This window comes from Buceros rhinoceros, unplaced genomic scaffold (assembly GCF_000710305.1).
Source record: "Buceros rhinoceros silvestris isolate BGI_N320 unplaced genomic scaffold, ASM71030v1 scaffold4534, whole genome shotgun sequence".
In the NCBI taxonomy this organism is placed as follows: domain Eukaryota; kingdom Metazoa; phylum Chordata; class Aves; order Bucerotiformes; family Bucerotidae; genus Buceros; species Buceros rhinoceros.
In genome coordinates, this window is record NW_010407512.1 from 475 (window position 1) to 24,188 (window position 23,714).

General features: G+C 39.6%; 2 protein-coding genes across 2 annotated transcripts in view; one reads left to right on the forward strand and one right to left on the reverse strand.

The window, feature by feature from the left end:
* The first annotated feature begins 819 nt into the window (after window positions 1-819).
* On the forward strand, window positions 820-18,098 carry ZNF410 (zinc finger protein 410). Its single transcript, XM_010134476.1, has 9 exons — window positions 820-1,029; window positions 8,804-8,939; window positions 9,235-9,465; window positions 9,764-9,955; window positions 10,779-10,938; window positions 11,750-11,931; window positions 14,662-14,751; window positions 16,780-16,905; window positions 17,465-18,098. The coding sequence occupies exons 1-9, from the start codon at window positions 997-999 to the stop codon at window positions 17,647-17,649; spliced, it is 1,335 nt and encodes a 444-aa protein (XP_010132778.1). The 5' UTR covers window positions 820-996; the 3' UTR covers window positions 17,650-18,098.
* A 2,182-nt stretch (window positions 18,099-20,280) lies between these two features.
* The window catches only part of FAM161B (family with sequence similarity 161, member B), a 9,027-nt gene continuing 5,593 nt past the window's right edge, over window positions 20,281-23,714 (reverse strand). Inside the window, 5 exon segments of the mRNA XM_010134477.1 lie at window positions 20,281-20,311; window positions 20,313-20,372; window positions 21,212-21,339; window positions 22,733-22,831; window positions 23,316-23,481. Of these exon segments, the coding sequence (XP_010132779.1) occupies window positions 20,281-20,311; window positions 20,313-20,372; window positions 21,212-21,339; window positions 22,733-22,831; window positions 23,316-23,481 (484 nt within the window).

The window sequence follows — 23,714 nt, forward strand, 5'->3', positions numbered from 1 at the left end:
TGTATGGGTTTCTTGTCTTGTCCCTTCGTGGCAGAAGGTGAAGCTCCTGTATGGGTTTCTTGTACCGCATTGCTCGGTATCAGGAGTACTAAAGGAAGACTCGTAGGTTCTCTTTTTAGCTGATCCAGGATTCTCATTTTTTAATATATTCAATAGATTTGTAATTGTGATGGCAGTGGGGGAGAGGAAGAACTGTAGGTTGTTCGCTTTCTTCTCTCTTCACTTTCTTTGCTAGTATCTGAGTGCATTCCCAGGAGGCAAAAATAGATACAAACTTGTTCACATTTTCCCTTGTAGCCCAAGAAGAAACACTGTATGGGTATTTATATGCTTCTAAGCAACCTGTGTTCATGAAGATGTTTCACAGAATCAGAAGAGTAGCATCTTAGCAGAAAGGAAAACCAGGTTTCCTGGTGACAGGTTGTTTGTATATGGTTGCCTTTCATGAACAACTTGGATAATTCCACTGTTTTGCAGGCTGGGAATTTAGCCTCCTTGTTTCTTGCATGGTCTATGTGATGTTCAGTTCCATAAGTTTACAGGAAAACAATTCAATTTTTCTTTGAAAATGAGCTATTGCGAAGAAAATGTGATAAATAGCTTTTGAAAATTAATGATTTATAGTAATTATAATAATAATTAATAATGTTAGAATACTGTTTTGCTGACTTGGTAACAGAAATGCAGGAACCTTGGTAAATGTACTTTGTGCGTACTTTGAAGTATATTTTACAGTTACATGCAACATCTGCTCACTTCTTTTTACTTTGCTCTCGTTTTTTGGTTCCTATCTCTTTATATTCCATTTGTTGTTGTTTTAGGTTAAACTGAATATTTGTGCGACACAGCTTCTTGCAGAAAGACCACCACACTGTTTTACACTTACAAAAATATGAGAATAAGCAGGAAGCGTTGTTCTCTCTGAAGTAAAGAAAAAAAAAGAAAAAAAATCTGTGCCTTACTGAGGACAGCTGCAGGAGTCGGACACTTGAATCAATGTTATCGGATGAGTTAGAATCCAAACCTGAGGTGAGCAATTATGAAGTGGGTTTGGTTCCCAGGAACATTTATGGGCAACACTTAGAAAAACTTCGTTGAGCTTACTCAGTTTGCTGCTTAGATCTTAATTCTCAAAGTGTTTTCAGTGGCATCTTCTAATGCTTCCATGTTTTGATTTGAGCAGTAAAAGCTTAAAGTATGTTGCAGGTTTATTTCCCGCCTTTCAAGGGTCAGCCAACATTCTTGCCTGCTCTCAGTACATTATTTTTTTTACTATTATAATGTACTTTTTGTTACAAGAATTAAATGAATTACTGTATTGACTACTACCTTCCCTTAAACTAAATTGACTTTACTTGTTTTGGGGGAGTCTGGATTATTCTATTAGCATCAGCCAGTTCTGCTAAAATGCTCGTGTTTCTATTAAGCAATTGGCAGAAGTGGTAGGCAGCAGCACGTAGGGGATTCTTTGATGTGAGTCTGCTGGACAATTCCCAAGATCAGCTGGTAGCGTGGTTGAACATGAATTGCAGTGATATATGTGTTGCACACGAGTGCACGTGGTGCACACACAGCTGGCCACAAACAGATTAACACATACACAGGTATAGTACCTTTAAGAGGCGAACACAAACAGCGTGAACCACACTAAAGTTTGTTAGTGGAATATATCTATACTCTCATGCATACTCACCTTCACAGATATTTCTGGTTTTTGCCAGGCCTAAAGTCTTTCTGGTATCTGTGTCCAGGACTTTTTAGCCAGTGTCTGGCTGGAATCTGTTTTTTCTAGACTGTGATTGCCTTGTCCTCACACATTAGTCAACTAGAAGTTCACTAGCAGTGCACTCACTCATGGATAGAATATTTAGGAATATGTTTAGTAAGTAGATAGAAAGGACTACAGTGATTAGACAAAGCAATGTACTCACCAGCAGCCAGTGAAGACACATTTGGAATCTCTTCTTTCACCATTACTCATGGTGATTTCTCCACTTACCCACTTGATTCCTGCTTTGATCCTCTACCTAAACATCACATAATAAGTTTTACACATTCTGCAGTCTCTGTTACATCAGATAATAAGTTTGCTCTTTCCTATGAGACCTGTTCAGATAACCCAAGACAATTCTGGTTTCTTACCAGTTACAAAAGTTCTGGTTGAACCTCTTCAAGATTCACTTCAGTGGCCCATTGATCACTGTCTGAGGAGTTCTGGTCTTTGTTACTCTTGCCTATAATTTGCTAGATAAAACAGTCTGCAGTTTGTTTCACTCAACACAGTTGTGTCAGTGTGTTCAGTGTATTGCCTCTCTTGCCTTTGCATTTTAGGCTGAATAGCCATTAGCCAGCTATCCATATGTTCCCCCACTTAAAAGTGCGGAGGACTGTATTGCTTTGTGTCCTGGCTTTTCTGGTTCTCAGCTTTGTTTATTCAGAAGGCTAAGGTCCTAGAGCAGAGAAGCTGGTCTATGAAGTACCTTTTGGGGAAGTTTGCAAATTTAGATCGAATTTTTTTTATGGAGTCTTCTGTTTCTGTCCATTTTCAGGGACAGATATGCTTTTCAGGTATCTTAAATTGGTGGTCTAAAAGAATGATGATTACATTCTGGTAATTCATCACGGCCCAGACGATATGGTAAGGTACTTGTTTCTTAATGGAGCAGCCAAAACCCTTCCATTCAGGAAAAGTAGCCGTAAAAGTAGCTGAGTAGTTTCAGCATGGGCTGCAAGGAGTTTATTTCTCTTGCCTTGTGGTTGATATAACTTCTCTCAAATTTTCTCACAGTTATGAATGATAAAGTGGGGGACTTTTTTTCTTCAGTCTGTGAGTGGGTGGATTCCCATAGGTTATTTCTGATAGGAACCAGGATAGTTGAAATGCTTGTCCCCTTGTTCCTCAAATAGGAGTGGTAAGTGGGCCTTGTCTTTTCTCAACTTGAGTTTGCTAATTAGGCATATTTACATAATAGGACTATTTCCTCACAGCAGAGTTACTCTCCTTCCCAGCAAGACCAGAAGATTAGGCTATTCTCCGGTAGGAACAGGCATGATGCATGAAAGCTATTGTGATTGCAGAGGGCATCCTTTCTATAGATGCTGTCTTCTAAACTATGTTCCTCAGTCTTGATCAAGGCTGTTTTATGCTACAAATTTGGGTTCATTTGCATTGTGGATTGCTAATCTATACACATCTTCTTTCTGGTTCTGATTTTGAAAGTTGAGTGTTTAGTACTATTTTCTACTCCTTTGATGTGAATCAGTAGATACCCTTTTTACACCTTACTTCAACTGCTGTTTGAGAATCTCTGAGAGTCAATCATGATTTTATATCCTCTGGTGAGCCATGGCACCATAATTCTTGTAACCATTCTTGTTCTTTCATATCCCTACCATGTGAGAAAGGTATTAACTAAGAGCTAACTGATTTGTGTAACATCTAGATAATATTAATCAAAGCACTATGGATGGATTGCCTAAGCTTTTTGCTATTAGTTTTATCCCTAAAGAAGTCACCAGCATGCCAGTAAATGTTTAATACTTGAGTAGAGGTGCCTTTCATAGGAAGGTACAAAGCTGCTTGGGGCCAGTCTGTGTGGGCAAGTGGATCTGCTTTTCCTTGTGGACTCCCTGACCCCAGAGCTGTATTACAAGCATTCCTCAGGAAACTGGTAAGATCTGCATTTTGCATGCTTTAAGCCTTCAGGGTGATTTGTTAAAATTGCAAGTATTTCCAACCACCTCCGTGGCACTGGTCCACTGCAGGAAGCTTTCTCCTCTCGGAGAAGCTCTAGGACAATCAAGTGAACTACAGCTCTGATCTATAAATTTAACTGACTGTTGGAAAGGGAGTGGAGGGAGGTGTTTTAGCCTCTCCTTTCTTTCCTCATCAGTGGCTCACAAGGAGAGACTCCTGTGAATCAATTAATTCCCCAGAGGTTGTATGGGAAGGGGGCATGCCAGTTTCTGGCTAAAAGTCCCCTGCCCTCCACACCCTTCAGCTCCAACCCTTCCTTTCCGCTTTACCCCTTCCCCTCTGCTAAATGTTCTTTTGTCCTCTCTATTATGTAGAGGTTTGCTGGTTGCATTTAGAACCAAAACAGTATCAATTAAGAACATGGTCCAGATTTGCTCCGGAAATCTAGTCTAGCTCTCCACTGGGAGGATAGATCTGAACCTTAGTACTGGAGAACCTTCCTTCCCTGTGCCTCCCAGCCACCCCCACCTCAAACAAGGCCTGACACTTCCTGGCTTTTGAATCACCTGATGAAAGGGTTCAGTTGCGGGACATAAACTTCAACCTAAACCATCTCGGATGGCCACATTTTCATTTGGTTTTGTAGTGCTCTTTGTTTGTTTGTTGGTTTGTTTTAAGGATCTCCAGGAGGGATTTGCAGTTCTTTAAACATATTTTTTGTTGTTCCTCCCATCTCTTGGGTCAGGGACATTATGCAAGCTTCTTGGTAATACAAGCATTCTGCCCTGCTTATGGAAATAGTCCCTGGGATCATCCTGTCTCTTGTTGACCAGTAGGGATGACAATTGTTTGTTTAGAGCCAAGAAATATTTTAAATTTTTAGTACATACACTGCCTGCATTACTTACGAGATGTTCATAGTGATGTGGTGTTTCAGCAGAAGGAGTAAACAGAGGGTGTATTCGAGAAGGTGGTATGACAAAGCCAAAAAACCTCAAAAATTCCGCACAGCAAGATGCAGCTGAACTTTGCCTATTTTGACCCTCTAAGGCTTACAGATTCTCTCTGTATGACTCACATCTGGCCCATAGTTTGAATCTCTAAGCTGAGGGTATCGTTTTGCAATTAATGTCAACATTTTTTCAAATTCCAAGGGACATCTTGGCTATAAAGCCACCTCATATCTCTTATTCCTTTTGTGTTCTGTTAATATTTTGTGTATTTAGTTTCCCTAACTATTCCTATTCAGGTGCCCCAAGATATTCTGACTGCTTGGTTACAAATTCTAGTACTTTGGCTATATTTGCAGAAGGATCAGTCCACTCCTTACATAGGGATTCTGTATTCACCATTTCTGGAACACTTACAGCCCATCTGGATTATGTTTGTGATGCAAGATAGTATGTGGTTATGAGATCTAATGAACTGTAACATCCAGGAGATTCCTCCCATCATGATCGTTCAGACAGAGACCACTGTTCTATTCTCACATGCACACAGAAGCGAGGCTGAGCCCGAACTGCAAATGTGTGCCCATGCACACATAGACAGTACAGACCTGTATGGCTGTAAACACTAACACATGGTAGGACAGTAATTTACAGGCACACGCAAAGACAAATGGCATTCACTTGGAACAGGAAGATCACAAATGGCCTGATTCTGTTCCTACTCATCAAGTAACCAGGCTTGAAATTTGCTAGCATATCACACGTGTGCCCTCGCTCAGCTGACATGCATACTTGCAGTCATGCATCTGTCCAGTCTCTGCTCTAATCCTGAGTCCTTCCAGTATCCATCTCCAGGCCTTTGGCTTTTTAGTCCAGCCTCTGGCCAGGATCTTGAGTTTCCAGATTGTGATTTCCTCCTATTCACAGACTGGTTAAGTTAGCTGGATGAATGTGCTTGGAAACTACTTAGGAGCAAACAGCACTTGAGAAGACAACAGAATAGGCTACAGCGATGAGGCAGAGCAGCAATACTGACCTGCAGCCTGCTAACATGTGGTTGACACATACTATCCCACACCCCCTTCCTGTTCCCCATGTTTGTTCCTCTCCTATCCATCTTGATCCTTCCCTTCCCCCAGCTTTGATTGTTACCCTAAACATCCATAAGTATTTTACATTCCCACAGCCTCTTCTTAAGACATCTTAAGTTTTAACTGGTCCTAGAATTTCCCCCATATCCCATAAAAAGTTTGCTCTTGCCTGTGAGATCTGTTCTGGTAACCCATGACAATACCATTATTATTTTTTACAAAGTTTCTTGTTGAATTTCTTCAGAGTCACACTGAAGTTGTTCCTGTGTTCCAGGACTGTTATCTTTGTTACTCTCTCTTATCTGCAGTTTGTTAGAGTTTGTGTATCTGTGCATTTAATATATCACCTCTCCTGTTCCTAGTCTGTCTTTTATGCTGAATAGCCAATTACCAGATACCCTTACCCTTTCTTATTTGCTTTCAACTGCAAAACCAAATTAAAAGAAACTTAATGAGTTAATAGAATAAAGTTTTTTCCCATATTCCAGTTGCAGTAGTTGTCAAAAGGTATTAAATGACTTTAAGCAGGAAGAGAAGTTTATGAAATTACTTAGCTGTCAAGATAAAACTGCCACATGAAAATTTTTATTTTCTCTGAATTATTTGATGTAGAGTTGGTAATTGATTTGCTTTAGTTTCTGGGAAGGGTTAGGGGGTTTTCTTTCACATTTTAATAATGAGCATGATTCATGTCCTTTTGTTTACTTCAGTTTCCTTTGCTGCATTTTAGTTCTCTGTACTAGCTTGTTATTACTTTTACAGAAAAAATTAAAAGGATGTCTTCTGAGCATCTGCTGGTGGCTGCTGCATTTTGCTTTTCCCTAGTGGCTTAGCGTTGCTGTGTGGAAGTGGAGGGTTTGAAGTATAGCTTTCCTGTTGGAGGAGGAAGGCTTGATCTAACACTTTTTGTATAAAATTAGAAGAGTCCGTAAAACATGGTGGAGTAGGCAGCAGTAGGAATCATAAACAGCTTTTAAATGAAAGACAATCCAGTAATTTAGAACTATCTTGCTGCTCACATTTTTGAGTCCAAACTTCTTTCTTCTGGTTGCCTTGCTCTGTTTTTCCTAACTCTCTTCTCTTATTTTTACCCTTCTTTCTCATGTTTTTTAATCTTAAATTAGAACACATGGCCTTGGAGGAGGGACTGTCCCTTATTGCCCATTTATTTTTTTGACAACATAACTGTACTTCCTGTTCTGACTGCGGCACCTGGATAATCTTAAAATCTACCTGAGAGGAAAAAATGTTAACTTTTAAAACTGCAGTCTGGCTTGTGGCCTAGTTCAAGTGGCATATTTCTATCTGAATGACTTCAAGACTTAATTTTTACCTCCATAATTGTCAGTGATGGCAAGCCGCTCCTAAGGGATTGTGAGCTGGGAGCCAAGGGTAATCCTAGCTGAGGTGGTGCCCTCACTGACTAGGGCACAATATTGCAGCATCTGAGCATAGCAGGCAGAGACTGGTGCTGTTGTCCCAAATCTGGGTTCTTTACCTGGTGTGCAAAAACCAATCTATACACAGAGTCCAGATATTTGTTTTATTCTAGTTTTGCACATAACAGGGTGCTAGCATGCCTTTTAAGAAATAAGCCAAGTCTTATATACAACATAACAACAAAGGAGAATCTACAGTCACTCGTCACTCCTAACTTTGCATATCAAATTAGAAATTTACCATTCTCTTATCTCAAGGCTCCTGATGTCTTTGTCTTTAAGATTAGGTCAGCACTGCCTAGACCTGATATGTCATCTGGTCATCACGCACCCCACCCTGCCCCCTCCCACTCATCAACTCCATAAGCCCACCTGGTTTTGAAACCTGGAATCTTTCTTTGTTAACCCTTATCTTTTGATAAGGGAAACAGGGTCCATCCACAACCCTGGACAAGGCAAAGTGGGTCTATCCAGAGCACCCAGTCAGGAGTAGCAGGAGATGGGGCTGGGGACACTGATGCAGTAGAATTCTGAGGTCCATCCAGGAGGCAGGGCTTGAGATAGGTAAAACTGTAAGACAGCTCAGGAAGAGACTAAGGGTCACAGGCTCAGCTTAAATAGAACCCTAGATTTAAAGGGAGCTGTTGGGCAGAGGATATATGAGTGGAGACTCGGGTGAGACCCCTCAGGGCAGTTAAGGCTTTGGGGCTCTGACAGCAGTAAATCTTTGAGGTAAAATGGAGGAGGCATCAGTACTCCTGTTGTTTTCCTGAGATGAAATAAGCATAGAGAAATAAGAGCCTGAAGTATTAAGTTTTCTTTGCAGTTTCTTTGATTTAATGACTTCATCCTGATGTAGGAGAGGCCTAACAGGCTCTTTATGCAATAGTCCCCCTTAGTTTGCATAGTATTCTGAAGAGGGTTTCTTTGGTTGAATCCCCTTAGTGGTTGAATTCACACCAAGGACAATGGCTTTATTTGTCCCTCTTTGATGGTCTTAGGAGCAACTGACTTGGATAGTTAAGACTGTCTGTATTCTCCCCCTTGTCACCCCAACCTTCTTCCTCTGTCATTATCTGCCTATTTTGAATATCCATCAGCTAGACATCTTTGCAACTAGACTTTTGCTTGCATTTTTTGTTGAAAAAGGCCAACTTCCTTTCAGTTAAGTATTTAAAGACAATTATTTAAAAAAAACCTGTACTGAAGTCTGAGTATGGAAAACATTTACTTGGAAGGTTAGATCGTAGTAAAGTATTCAAGTGGTAAAAGATTAAAAAAGAATATGCGCCTTAAAATATGGCATATATTGGTAAAATTTATCTTGGTAAAAGACTAATTAAAAAGGAATATAGCCTAAGTAGCCTTCAGAGTAGTCTGCAATGATCCATGTTTATTGTATGTTAAAGAAGTAAGAATGAATATGAATTCAGAGATGACAATACAAAAAATTCCTTCTTTGTCATTACTGTAAATTGAAAATTGAAAAGCTTCCATTTACTTTGATGTATATTCATGGGATTATATTAAATGTCTCCTACAAGACAACAGGGGGTAACGGTCTGGGTTTAGTACCTTTTTAAATTATTTGTGTTGCTCTTGATCTAATCCTCAGTGTCTTTTCAGCTGCTGGTTCAGTTTGTTCAGAATACTTCTATTCCACTGGGACAAGGGCTGGTGGAATCCGAACCAAAAGACATCACCTGTCTTTCTCTCCTTCCTGTTACTGAGCCCTCAGAATGCAACAGACTCATGTTGCCAGGTAAAAATCTATGTGGCAGACCTTTGCGAGCACGCCCTTCATACAACTGTCTTTACTACGCCATTGTGGCCCACTGCTTCTTGCTGATAAGGCATTCCAGGGATGGAGGAACAAGCTCAGAAGGGTGACCGAAACTTTTCTCATTTAACAGTGAAGTCTGACTAGTTAGACATTTCCTTCCTCCTCCCACATCTCACAGGTTCTAATTGTTTTCCTAGAAAAATAATTTCATAGGTATCTTTTAGTCATAGTGTATTTATACTTTTATTTACTCTGTTTTCACTTCCTTCACTAGATGATGAAAGAGATCTCGCTTCTCCAAGTCACACTAATTCTTCCAAAGATGTTTCCTCTGCTGTCTTGAGAAGTCTTCAGGTAAATGTGGGCCCTGATGGAGAAGAAACAAGGGCACAGAATGTACAGAAACCATCTGAACTTCTGTCAGCTCCAGAGACTTCCAGTTTACTTCAAGACCTCCAGCCCAGTGACAGCACTTCATTTATTCTTCTCAACCTAACAAGAGCAGGTAATTCTCCTTCTGTTTGTTGTCTGGCTGGATATGTCTTAGACAATAGAATGCAGGAGATAAAAGTACAACTCTGTCCCTGCTGCTTATGAAGGGGAAAGATCACAAAATTTGCTGGGCATTTTTGGATATTTCAGGAGCAGTTAATGATCAACAGCTTTCTACAATGCAGAAGCCAATGAAGACCTTTTCAGTGCAGCTACTGCATTTATGCCATGAACACTAGCCTCTGGGAAGGAAAAGAAGTTTCCTTCTGTTACATTATCCTTCTGTTTCACGAGGTTGTATTCTTTTCTAGGGCTGGGGTCTCCAGCGGAGCACTTGGTGTTTGTTCAAGATGAAGCAGAAGATTCTGGGAATGACTTTGTCTGTCATGAGAGCACAGACAGCAGTACCCCATGGTTCCTACGAGTGCAAGAATTGGCCCATGACAGTTTAATTGCTGCCACTCGGGCACAGCTTGCTAAGAATGCCAAAGCAAGCAATAATGGTAGGAAATTCCGATTCTCTATCAGACGTTGAATGTTCCATACAAGGCCCCTAGTTTCAGCTTGTTTCTTCCTCTCTTTCACTCTCTCTTGCTTTTCATCTCTTCTGATCTCTTCAAATCATCAGAGACAGAATTATACAGAACAATGATGTATTTTTTCTGCAATATAAATAGGCTCCTCAGTTTTTTTCAGGGGATGAACTTCAGTGGAATGAACAGTTCCATTGTAGTCTGCCTGTTCTCTGGTACATGTAAAGAATTTCTTCTTTCTGACTGCAGCTGCTTGTATTTCAACTTCCATTTTCACTTTCAGGTGTCTTTTTAATGCATACTGTAATTTGTACTTTCTTCTTAGCTCCACTGGGTTTGGAGATCAGCTTTTTGGAGAATACATAATTGGATTAAGTCACATGTTTTGTGACTTAATTATTTAAATAAATAATTGCAAACAAATGCAGTATTTTTTTTTTGCTAAGATGTTTTGAAAAAGGATTACCCTGGTTTATACTTAAAATTGGTTGGTTGATACTGATTTTTACAATTTTTGATGCACTGGCTTTCTGTTCTTCTTGTGATAAGCCTCATCTGGTAGCAGCTGATCTGATAAAGTTAGGTTGTTGGGAATAGTTTATGGGCCTGGTAAGGTTTGCAAATACATGTCTGATCCTTGTTATAGGCTAGACAGCAGCATGGTAAAGAATTAGTAGCCAGGCATGTACCTGCTTTAAAGTCCTGTATCATACAGAATGCTGTTTATCTATTAAATTTGACACATTTTAGTGATCTGTATCTTTTTCATATTTTGGTGGGCTTTTTCTTCCAGGTGAAAATGTTCATCTTTGCTCAGGAGATGGCCAGCTGAAAGATTCTAGCCCCATTCCTCATTTTTCTCGCGTGGAAAGGAAGCTGAAATGCACAGTTGAGGGCTGCAATCGGACATTTGTGTGGCCAGCTCACTTCAAGTATCATCTGAAAACGCACCGGTGAGCAGAATAAAGCTCCATGTTGTCATGACTTTGAAAAACTGTACTCTGCATTTGGGATGGTGTTAGTTTTTGACATTGTCAAGTTGTGGAGGCCTGGTATTAGTCTTAGAAGTACTAGACCTGTTGCTTGCTTTAGGTCATTTATGTTGAAACACTCTGACCAGATTTAGATTATTTTTGCCAGGCCCTCATTAGTATTTGGCTTAGAATATTTTTTATTTTAACAGGTGCACCATAAAGATCATCACTATCACTTCTGTGGTGCAGTGAACACTAGAACTTGTAAAATGCTATCATTCTTCTATATATCCTTGAACAAAGTTGCTTGCTCTAACAAATGACCCTAATCTTTTTTAGATAAGAATTTGGCTGTATCTAAGTTAAATTGTAGATTAGAAGCTTAAAAACCGAGGGCTCCAACAGACATGAGCCTACCATCTTGCTCTGAGACAGGCCTAGCAGTAATTGCACGTTATATGTACACATACAGTCTCTTTTGATCCTCTAGTGACTCCACAACGTTCCTATATAATCTTTTGCACTGCTTTACTAAATCATGCTGAGTAGGGAATAGGAAAGGTAATATGATTAAAAGATATTACCTGAAAAAATTCATCCAGTGGACCACCCAGACTCTAGTTCCTTTGGACTAATTAAGACCACTCACTTTGAGTCTCTCCATTTTCTGATATAACTAATTTTGATTTAAATGTTTCTGCTTTTTATTTAATCAAAAAAAGAAGTCAAGTGTTCGTGAAAAATACATTACAGCAGCTGGTAATGAAACAGCTATTTTGTTGCTTTCCAGGAACGACCGCTCCTTCATCTGCCCAGCAGAGGGCTGTGGAAAGAGTTTCTACGTCTTGCAGAGGCTGAAGGTGCACATGAGAACTCACAATGGTGAAAAACCCTTTGTGTGCCCAGAGCTGGGCTGTGGAAAACAGTTCACAACAGCTGGAAATCTGAAGAACCACCTACGAATTCACACTGGTGTGTTTCAGACCTCATCTATTTGTGGTCTGCAGAGGTGGGGTCTTAATGAGGAATAGACAACTTCTCTGTCCTCAAATTTTTGAGAGTATTATGTTGTTTATCTCTGCTTTTCATTAATGTCCCTTTTCTATCTCTTCACATTTATCTATAGGTCAAATTAATCAACTACTTACCCCTTTACTATCCTGTATAATTTCACACAGGTTTCACCCTTCAAACACTGTATGATGACGCTGTTCTCTGCTCAGCTCCATGCTCTGAAGACTCCCTTCTCTCCTCAAGTTGTTTGACAAAGGGAGGGGTTTATGTTTTGGGAGAATCAAGACTGTTCCCAAGGGAATAGTTAATCAACACGCCTGCTCTAATTGTTTTTTATAAATAAGCTATTTTAAATTCCTGAAAGGCACAATAGCTTAGTTACTTTCCCAGTAGAGAGTCCTAGTGGACACAGTCATAACTGTACTGAGATCTGGCTGGATCTGACTAGCTTGTGTTACCTCCTCTGCTTGTAGAATGACTACATTTGTGAAATTTAGGGAAGAGAGGAATACAGCAGAATGAGTAGGAAAAACATAGTCACAAAGTCTAACAGAAAAAGGCACTTAGTTAGAAGAAGGTGTTTTGGTATGCAAACTGCTTTGTGCTAATGCTAATTCAGACTGTTACCGTATGCTGGAGCCTATGTTCTCTTAACTCATGCTCAGCTTTTTATATTAAATAAAACAAGAACATTCATTTCATAGTGCTGTGTTTTATACATGGTTTGTTTATGCTGTCTCCTCTGGAGAATTTGGTCCTGTCTTGTAAATATTTTTAGAAGCTGGTGTAGCAGCCACAGTCTTGACAACTGCATAAAGTGCTTTAGGTGTTTCTATCCTAAAAAGTTGTCTGAGAGAACCACAGAAATTACTGCTGAAATGATCAGCAATTTAATAGTTAGCAAAGTTCATAGTGAATATTCGTGGGTTTGTTCGTTTGCTTTTTTAAGGCTCATGGTTATCACACAACTTAATTGTCCCAGTTAAAGCCTCTCAGAATATTGTTAGAGGGAAGGAAGCATCACCTAGGAAGGTAGCATTGCATTACAGTTGGTTGACATTTCAAAATAACCTTGACAACCCTGGAAACACAAGGCCTCTCTAATAAAATAAAATTGCAGATTATGTGGGCCACCGGCAGCTGTTTACATCTGCTGCCTTACTTAAACACTACCGTATGGTATATGGTTTCTAGATACAGATGAAAAAAGGTTGCCATTTTTTAAAAATTGCAGTCTAGCTAGAACACATGGTTTGGGGCAGATCTTGGGATGCAGTTAAAAATACATACTAATAATAAACTTTTGAATGTGTAGTAACAGCAGCCGTAGTCTTTGCAATTTTGTTTTGCATTTATAGCTGCCAGCCAAGGTGCAGATAAAGTTCATAGGCCCAGCTGACACATGCAGAATCCTCCATGACAGAATGAGTGTTCTGCAACTGACAGAGTAGTAGCTTCAGGAGAAGTAAATAATAATTTCCTTAATTGCAAATTGATAATGTGCAATTAAGATTTTGATCAGACCAAAGGTGTTATAAACTACAGATGTAAACAGATCTAAGGTTTCTTTCAGCTGGAACTGTGTGCTATTACTTTTGTCTAATGGTAGTTTTTCTTCCTTCTTTCTAAATTTTAAATATTTGTAATTAGCCAGAAGGTACGATCAGTGCTTGACAATCTGCTAGGTATTTCAGCTTTCTAACACCAATCAGAACGTGCTGTGGTGATCCTTTTTGCTCAGATGCGTTGAATGCTATAGTAGTTAAGAAGCAGAGAAGCTGTGTGGAGAGGGATTCTAAAGGCAAAATCACAGTAGAAACAACTTTAAAAACATGTTTACTCTGAAAGAACTGTGTGTATGTTAGACAATAAAATAGCTAAAATAGCTCACTTAATCTCCCATGGACTTGCTGTTACTCTGATACACTAGTCTAGTTAAAGATTTGAAACCGTAATGTTAAATATTGTACACTGTGTTCTTTAGTGGGATGTTGCAGGCAAAAGTTACTTCTAGTTTTAAGGCTTTATTAAGAGGATTAATTATATTGCATTGCATTAGTGTAGTCACCTCCTAATTTACCATCATTTAGACAAATACAAAAAGAGTGTGAAGATATAAAAAAATAACAGATTTCCATCAGAATATAAGAACAAATTGTGCCTTGAATTACTGTTCCTCCACACATAAATATAAATGACTGACACATCTCTCATGGGATTTCAGCAAGTGCAGCCTGATTTGAAATAAACTATAGAATCTGACATGAAGGGAGATACACTTAGTGGAATTTTTGGCAGTGAGAGTCAGAAAGGGAACAGGATCCTGCGAGTGCGTGGAGAGCTAGTTGTTAAGAACTGCATATAGAAGATATATCATAGTCCAGGTACTTCTATATTACTTTTTGTGTGTTTATATGTTTATGTTTATATTAGAAACAGTGGACCCTTGCTTCACTTTCAGTGAATGATGATCTAAGTATATTTCAGAAGGAATGCCAGTGTTTCCTCTTGGAGCTGATTAAGAGAATGCTTTAAAAGTCTTAGGAATGTATGTAATTTCCACTGAACTTCATTGCATGTAAGGCCAAAAGGGAGAATGGGATAGACATCGCCAGGCTGTTCTCAGGGACTTGGAAAATCAGATCACATTATGATCCCAAAATCTAAGAACTTACTTTTTCCTTGTAGGGGAAAAACCCTTTCTGTGTGAGGCACAGGGATGTGGTCGCTCCTTTGCCGAATACTCCAGCCTTCGGAAACATTTGGTTGTCCACTCAGGTAAAAGTCTTCATGTGACATTCTGTGAGCTATCTGAGAAAAGATCTTTATTGTAGGATTTTGATTTGATTCCCTTAAGAAAAAACCTTTGGTTTCTACAGGACTTCTGGTCATACTGTTTCATGGCTTCCTTTGTGGTGCCTGCAGCCTGTAAACTTTAATATTTTATGTTGTTTCTGTTTCTAAATTTTACATTTATAAATTCAAATTACATTTTTAACATTTATTTTCTAAATTGCTTCTAAAATGTCTTGAAGTTGGATATCTATTTCATAGTTTCCACTTTCTTATGTAAAAAAGAGAATCTAGCACCTCTATATATTAACAAAAGCCACTCAACTCTGAAATCTCTCATGAGTGGGTTTCTGCCATAGGTAGGGTTTTCCTTTATGGAAGGATTTTCCTTTATTACTTCTACTTGGACATTAGATGGAAATGTATTTCACATCAAAGCTTCTACCTTCTGTTTTCATTGATGTATCTTAAATATCATCAGCACATGATGAATATGGCATGTTTGGGGAAGGGGAGATTTTATTGGGGTAGTAACTTTTGAATCTACCTGAAAGTTGGGAAGGCCTGTCTCCATGACTTCCATGCTCCTTGAGTCACATGTAAAGGCATCATACTTGTTGTATTGTGAAAACAATAAACTGCTCTGTAAAATGGAAATCCTTTCACAGTGACAAGTCATCATCTGGTCACAGCTCAGTAATATAAACCAGATGCTGATGTGTGATGGCAAGAGACACCCTCCTTGCCTCTGCTTCCTTGCTTTTGGTGATTTTATTCTAGGTCTGGGACATAAAATATTTCTATGTTACTGAGTAAGAGATTCCAAATAACTTGTTCCATCTCATAAATCAGACTTGAGGTCTTTATGTTACTCTTCAGACTTTTTTCCAACAGCTGGCGATACTGATATCTAAACCTCTTGTGTTCTAGAAGCTTGTTGCTTTCCAGAAAACAGGAGTATTTCTCCTTTGGTTTTTCAGTATCTTGCAGGAGAAAATATTGACACGGTTGTGATTAGGCAGCAATCTGTAATTTGTTAATAGTGAGGGGTAAATCAAAGGGTTGATTTTGCAGTGGCGCTTAATCTAACTAGTTTAAAATTAACTGGTGACCCGGTTGAATATGTTAAAACCGAATAGTGACTTAGTTACAGATTCGATGATGACAAGAGTCACACTAACTTACTGCAGGATATCCTTTACATGTATGTATGTGCGTGTGCATAGACACAATCACAAAACACAGACGTACCCACCCCCAGTCGTGTCAGTGAGGCGAACCAAAGAGAGGTCAGCCTGTAGTTACAACTTCCATTGTGAGCTGAGCGCAAGTACTCGCGATGCTCCAGCAAGCTCAATGGACGATTATTGAGTCTGGAGAAGCCTGACTTCGTCCTGGCCTTTTTGCAGTTTGTACCTGAAGGTGTCCCGACTCAGGGGAGATGCCGGGTGCAGCCCGCTGCCATCCAGGAGAGCTCAAAGGGTCTCGCTTTAGATCACTGTAAATAGTGTCGGAGGTGATTGACTTCTGTCAGGTATTTTCACAGTCTAGCCCACCTTGGATGTCAAGATACTCTGGTATTTTCTGCCAGTTGCGCAGGCCCAGAAACTGTTGGTTTCTAATGTTTAGTATTGCTGGCCTTGATTCAAGTACAGATGGACCAGGTTATATGCCATAAATGATAGGGAGCGCAGTGCAAGGCTGGGAAAGCAGGCCCAGCACACCAAGAAGGTGCCTTAGTGTTCTGGTTTACTGTCTTTTATAATCCATGCCTGAACTTCCTACCCTGGGCTGGTTTGTGGCCTAGGGAGCAGAAGGAGAGTGGAGAGAGACAAATCGCTTCAGGTCTCAAGTGGGCTTTGAGTGACAGGGGACCATACTGCCACACACTGATAATTAGCATCAGTGGTGTCAAAAGCCATTTCAAAACAGTATTATCAGTTTCTTGGTTGATGAGGTCTTTATTCCTCATTCGGTAATTCTTGGGATATTTTTTCCCCCTTCTATTCCAAGGAGTGAAGCCCCATCAGTGCCAAATTTGTGGGAAGACATTTTCCCAGAGTGGTAGCAGGAACGTGCATATGAGGAAACACCATTCCCGAATTGGAACATCTGGCAGCAGAGATCGAGAACAGCCAGGTAAGGAAAAGAGGCCACTCTCTGCGGGGAAGAAGTGCAGGAAAGAATTAGTGCATAGTCAAAGAAAAGGGAAGATGTTTGTCCTGAAAATATGAGACCACAAGCCAGTAAGGAATAAAAAAGACTGTTCCTCTTGGAGATGAGGATAGATTGCTCAGCATCCCCTTTGCTACGATAGAAGACAAAGGTGTATTTCTGTATTGTGGTCAAGAAGCAAATAGGTTTATTGTTTTCAAAATTAACATGAATCTCTTTTTTACATTGAATTTGTGCCCTTTGTTATGTATTCTTGTTGTAAGCAGCCTGGGGTTTTTTTATGCAATGTGAATTATGTAAAGAGATAACCCAAGCCTGCATAAGATCCTGCCATACTAAAGCTCAAAACAATAAATATAGGCACTATCATCCATCGAAGCACTGGATACCCAAAGGACAGGAACAGATAAAGTAGGTGTCTAGGAAAGAAGTCTATGTGACTTGAAGGGGGCAGGGGTTGTATCTCATATTGCAGTATTGTTACATCATGAGAATTTTGGTTTATCCTTGTTTTTCACAATAGAGTCATTGATGGGCAGCAGTTTGCTGGAAGAATCTACAGTGCATAGTAAGAATCTCATCTCCATGAACTCTCAGCCCAGCCTTGGTGTTGAGTCTCTGCACTTGCCAGACACTGAGTCTATAATTGGAGTAGAGGAGAGTGAGACCAGCTGCTCTTTTTTCCGCCCTCTTATATGTGGTGACTGAAGTGGGATCGGTCATTCCTCCTAGAGGCTCACCACGTTGCAGTGAGATGAGTGAACATTGCTTTAACTATGCACAGAGAGTGTGGGTAGATGGAGAGTGAATCATAAAACTGGAGTTGGAGAAGACCTACCTGACCAAGTTTCTCTCTTGCAGAGCTTAAAAGGTGAAGTCTGCTACTTAGGTGTCATTTAGCCCATGTTGTAGAACACTATTTCAGAACTGTTTATGCAGTCCATTCTCCTAAAGCCTAACATGTTTGTTTTGCTGGAGCATCTAGGAGCCTCAGTTAAGGAACAGGAACTCATTGTGCTAGGCACTGTATAAACATTCAGTATGTTGCGCAACTGGCCTTCCTTCCATCCTTCAGAGACTATATTCTAATAAATATTGCTGTCAGAAGCTGATTTACTATCTGAAATAAATGTACTACTTGATACCATTTAATTACATTTGCTGTGTTCTTTTCCTGCTTTTCCCAGTCACTTTTTCCTCCAAAGTGTCTTTGGTGTATGAAGCTTTCTAAATGAGTCTACCATGTAGATGCTTTCCATTTTTGTTAACTTAAAGACTTTCTTCAAAATTTGCATTGTAAAGAATGCAGAGTTTTGCTGAGATACTCTGCACCAGTAATAGCTCCTATGCGAAGAGAATGCTTTGAGTTTATATTGCTCCCTGGGTGAATGTAAAGGTAGTGCTGCTGTTGGTAAAGGTATAATAATTTGGATGTTCTTGCAGAAGCTCCACCAGGTACCTATGAATCAGGATCTGTTGTGGTTTGGTTACCATCTCATCAGCTGATGGGAGATGCTCCAGTAAGAAGTCTTCTTTAGTACAGTATTTTTATAGATTAGCTGAAAAGGCTGTAATTCTTTTAACTAAAAATAACAAAATATTTTCATAAAATGCAAAAATCCAGAGCAAAAGTTGAAATTCTTTATTTTCCTATTATATGTTCACCCTTTGTTAAGGTTTTAAGTTACGCTTCACATGCTTAGAAATTTCTTTTTCCAGCATGCTCAATGGAAATTTGCAAGGAATTTTAGTAGATATCCCTTAAAATGTATGTATTAAAATTTCACTCTGCCTGCTCCAGGTATATCCATACAAGCCAAATGGACTTTAGACCACAGACTTGCAGCATGGAGGAAATCATTCTTCCTCTTTCAATGTGACAAGGCATGGTGACAATGATTACATCACTCCTTTTTTTCCAGAGGATTCAGGAGAAATAACAGTCTTTGTGTGTCCTATACAATTAAACCTATATAGGAAGTGGTACAGTGGTAACAGGCTTCCTTGAACCCTTCCAGGTGCTTAAGCCTCTTCTCAGTGTGGAGATTGTTTGGGCCAGTAAGGAGGACTGCTGCAACTCAATGTATTCAACTATGTATTGATCTCTGAAAGTACAACAAAGCAGCCTGAAACCCAGGGACCACAAATTCTTGGTTCTAGCACTTTGTTATGATTAAAAATGTCATTATCTCAGGTTTATATCTTTATCTAATATGGTACTCTTACAGAAACTGTACTTCTGATTTGATGATGAGATTTTGTTAAGGAGAAATGGATTGAGGCGATGAAGATGAAGAGACACAGCCTCTATGTAAAAAGTGAGGAAAAGATGATTGATAAAAAAATTGGACAATGGAGAAACATTTAAAAAGCCATTTAACAATCTTTTATTCTCAAAGAGCTTTGATATCATAATTCTCAGAAAAACATTCCAGATGGTAAGGGTTTGTATTTTTGAGATTGTTATCACTAACAATATTTACTTAGGTCAAGGAAGACCACTAACCTTGAACTATAGCATTCAAGATGTGGCAGGCATTTGAGTGCAACATGCTGACAGGTAATACCTAATCTTTCTTCCACCAAAGTCCGTCTTTGATATCACAGTAATAGTAGAATTAGGACAACAGCAATCCAATGTGACGCATTGTTTAATTACAACCTCCATAATTTTGGCTGGGTTTTGGGCCAAATTAATGACCTAAATTGGTAAGATGTTAGAACAGTTTCAAATAATGAAATATGGGAGATTTATTAATATAGAAAGACTATTGCTTCTTCCTAATGGGAGAAAGGAGCAAAGCTGGTAATGAGTGAATGAAGAGTTAACACCAGAGAAGGATTTCCCTCTTGAGTATTCGCCCAAGGTAGGTAAAATCCTGCTATTTGTTTTTTTAGAAGTACCTTGTTGAAAAGCATTCCAGCACATGTATGTGTAAATCAAGGTTTAGCACACTGAAACACTGAACTGTCTGCTTCTGTAGTGTGAACACAAGCAGCTGATAGTAGAGGATGCACCTCTTCAATCTTTCATATTTACCTTTATCCAAAGACAGTGGTGCTTCAAGCTTTTTAACTTGTTTTGTTGCCTGTTAAAAAAAAAGGAAATGGCTCATACAAGGAACACTTGTGAAGACTAAGGGAGACTGCAGGGTTTGCTGAGTTGAACAAGACACGCTCTAAACGAGAGTTGGTATTTTTTTCTTTACTAAGTTCTCAAATGTCACTTACTCCAGAGCAATTCTTAGGTGTCAACCTAAACCATGAAGTTCCTGAGGATTAAACTGGAGAATTTTGAATTAAAATCAAGATATGATCAGTGGATTCTTCTGTTAGATTTTATGTTGCCATTTCCTTTCCACTCAGTTCCTTGAGGTTCTTCTTCCTGTACAGTATAGTCATCCTTTTCACCGCAACACTTGGTTGCTCTGCAGAAATAATGATTGTCTAATACCAGAAATGGTTTGCGGTGCTTACTTGCTGCTTTGCCCCATGCATAAGAAATAGAGTGAAGTCATAGAAGTTAAGATGGGGAAGTCATAATGCTCTAATAAAAGAAGTGAAGTTGATTTAATTTTGCCTGGTCAACAACCGATTGAGTATGAGCCAGCAGTGTGCCCAGGTGGCCAAGAAGGCCAACAGCATCCTGGCTTGTACAAGAAATAGCGTGGCCAGCAGGAGCAGGGGATTGATTGTCCCCCTGTACTCAGCACTGGTGAGACCACACCTTGAGTGCTGTGTCCAGTTTTGGGCCTCTCACTTCAAAGACATTGAGGTGCTGCAGCGTGTTCAGAGAAGGGCAACAAAACTAGTGAAGGGTCTGGAAAGCAAGTCTTATGAGCAGCAGCTGAGGAAACTGGGTTGTTTAGCCTTGAGAAAAGGAGGCTGAGGAGAGACCTTACTGTTCCCTACAGCTACCTGAAAGGACGTTTTAGAGAGCTGGGGGTTGGTCTCTTCTCCCATGTGACACGTGACAGGACAAGAGGGAATAGCCAGGGGAGATCTAGGTTAGGTATCAGGAAAACCTTTACAGAGAAGATTGTGAAGCATTAGAACAGGGAGGTCGTGGAGCCCCCATCCCTGGAAGTGTTTGAAAGATGTGTAGATGTGGGGCTGAGGGACGTGGTTTAGAGACCCTGGCAGTGCAGGGTGAATGGTTGGACCAATGATCTTAAAAGTCTCTTCCAACCAGATGATTCTGTGATACAAACTGTAACAAAGAAAATATTTTAGTCAAAGGCCAAAGAGCCTTTTTTTTATTATCTATCTGTGAATGTCAGATTCTTCATCCAGCAAGTCAGTGGAATCTTTTCCCTTTTTCCTTACAAATTCTTCACTTAGCCCAACCTGCTGGAGGGTATGTCTGTAGCAACACTCTGCTCCTTCACAAGCATCGTGCTATGAAAGCAAAACTTAAAACAGTAAGCATGTAGAATTGGGGCTTCCCCATAACTTTCAAGTTTTAAAGTTCATGGCTGAGACTCCTAATGAGAACAAGAAGGCAGCAAAGCACCCATCTAAAATGTTTGTAATTCATACAGTACGGTACCAAAACTGCATACTAGGGCAATGTCTCACATCTCTCAAAACCAGAGCTCACTTTTTCCTGCTTCTGTTCTCTTCCTTCTGCTCTGCTGCTTCTACGCTACTCCAGTCTTACCAGATTAGCATACCTTTGAGTTCTGACTCTGACACTCAGATTGAGAATATATGCAAAAAATAGGGTTGTGAGTGATTCTGGAAGCATGTTCGCTTGTAATTTGTAAGCACTAATGACAGTGGAGTTCAGTAAAAGGACAGCACCTGTGAAATATCAGCTCATCTTCGTAACACTGAAAACCAAGCATCCTGGATACTATATCCTCACTGCCTCCAAATAAACCTTGCAGATTAATGTAGTCTGAGGTGATGGTTTTCCAGAGGACTAGCCAGTTCCTAAAGATTAAGGTGTTCTATGTGGAAGGACAGAAATCTTGTCTCAAAGTGAGTGAATGCTATCAATTCTGGTGAATTCTTACCAACTGGCAAACAGGTTGTTACTAATATTTATTATATAATTGTGTTCTTTTCCTCCATTAATCGCTCATCTGAACAGAAAGTCTGATCCGGAAGGGTACTTTCTATTGAGATAACTTAAATCAGCATATTGTCAATGTATTGTCACTTATGTCTCTAACCAGGTATCATACCTGCAAGGAGACAAAACAGAAAGAGAAAACCCAGAGAAAGATACTTTTTAGATAGTGAAGATTGTATCTACAGCTCACATGCAATACAGATTTGCAGCTGGTTCTGTTTGGTGGGTGAGGTGTGCTGAATGCAACCCCAGACAGCAGAGCTTGCAGGTGGTATAGCAACGTAACAATTACTAGTGATTCTCTAGTAGCACTAGAGGTACAAAACCAAGTAGTCAACTGGTGAGGGTTTTAAGAAAAAAGTTTAAAATGTCTATGCTGTAGGCTGTGATATTCACTGCAGAATATTCATATAGTTTCCAGTGTCATAAGACCTTGATTTTCATCAGACGATGTATTTTGACTGCAATATGTAGTAGGAAAGCTCTACAACCAGGAAATAGGTTTGAGTGGTTTTTTTCAAGTGGTGGAAAAGAATTTATATTAGACTTGGATAGCCTTCCCATGTGTTATTTTGAACATAGTCAAAAGACTATGCAACCATTTGCACCTTATTATCTGTGAATTAACTTGAGATTAGATTTCTTAATGCCTATCTTAAATGAAAGACAATGTGTCCTGTCACCCAGAAACACTCTGGAACTTTGAACAGTTACTTCGGTGAACTCTTCAAAGAGGTATGGTCCGTTCTTGACTAGAAGCTGCATTTCTTCCAGTTCCTTTCTGTATTCCTTTGTTCTCCTCTCATATTTTGCCTGAAATGGGAAAGTTGCTGTCTAGTACAGGTTCTCTCTGACTGTAGCTGACCAGGAATAAGGAATTCTCAATAACTGTTTCATCCTTTAAATAACTCTGGTAATTCTCTGGATTCTGAATGCTGGGCAAAAAAATCCTATTGCTGGCAAGTTATGGATCCATTAGCAAAGCTTTACTACTAGACCGTAAGCAGAGAACCAGCATTCACATTTTTAGAAAACCTTGTCTTATGTGTCCTTTATCAAATTATACATTTCCGTTGGCTTGCTTGTACAAATTAGTTTCTAAAACTGTCAATCTAAAGGAAACTCTTCTGTATGGAAGTAGTGTGGAATTGTCAAGAAATCTAAGTGAAAGTGGAATGGCTAGGACAGTCAAAAAAAGCTAGGCTAGGAACATTCTTAGACTCAATGCCTTCCAAAGAATTATCTGATGATGCCAAGGTAGTAGAGCAAATTGTTATTTCTGTGCAGAATAGGATACTGACCCATTTCGTTTCAGGTTCTTGTGCATTTCCTCCAGACTTTTATGCTGATCCAGGGCTTTTGCTCAGCTGTTCACTGACTTTTGGATAGCTTGACATTTCTTGTGTTTCCTCAGCCAATAAATTCCTTCTTTGTTCCCTTCCTTTTTGTTATCTTGGGAGTATCTATATAGAAAAAAAAATTGATGAGCTCAGTTAAGACTGCCAGACTACATGCTAGTGGAGAATTTAACTTTGTAGTCCTCTAGGGAGAAAAGCAAAATTTCAGACATATGAGTGCGTAGCTCCCAAATCAACTGGGAGGCAGGGCAAGAACTAGCAAAGAAAGAAGACACAAACATTTAGGAAAAGTATTGTCAGTGTAGTTGATGTGATGAGGAAAAACATTGACACTCTTT

What these genes read in the sequence shown, in the direction of transcription:
- ZNF410 (XM_010134476.1), top strand. Translation starts at nt 997, where the DNA reads ATGTTATCGGATGAGTTAGAATCCAAACCTGAG. An exon ending in AGTTAGAATCCAAACCTGAG is followed by an intron (nt 1,030 to 8,803) that starts GTGAGCAATTAT and finishes GTGTCTTTTCAG; the next exon opens with CTGCTGGTTCAGTTTGTTCA. An exon ending in CAACAGACTCATGTTGCCAG is followed by an intron (nt 8,940 to 9,234) that starts GTAAAAATCTAT and finishes TTCCTTCACTAG; the next exon opens with ATGATGAAAGAGATCTCGCT.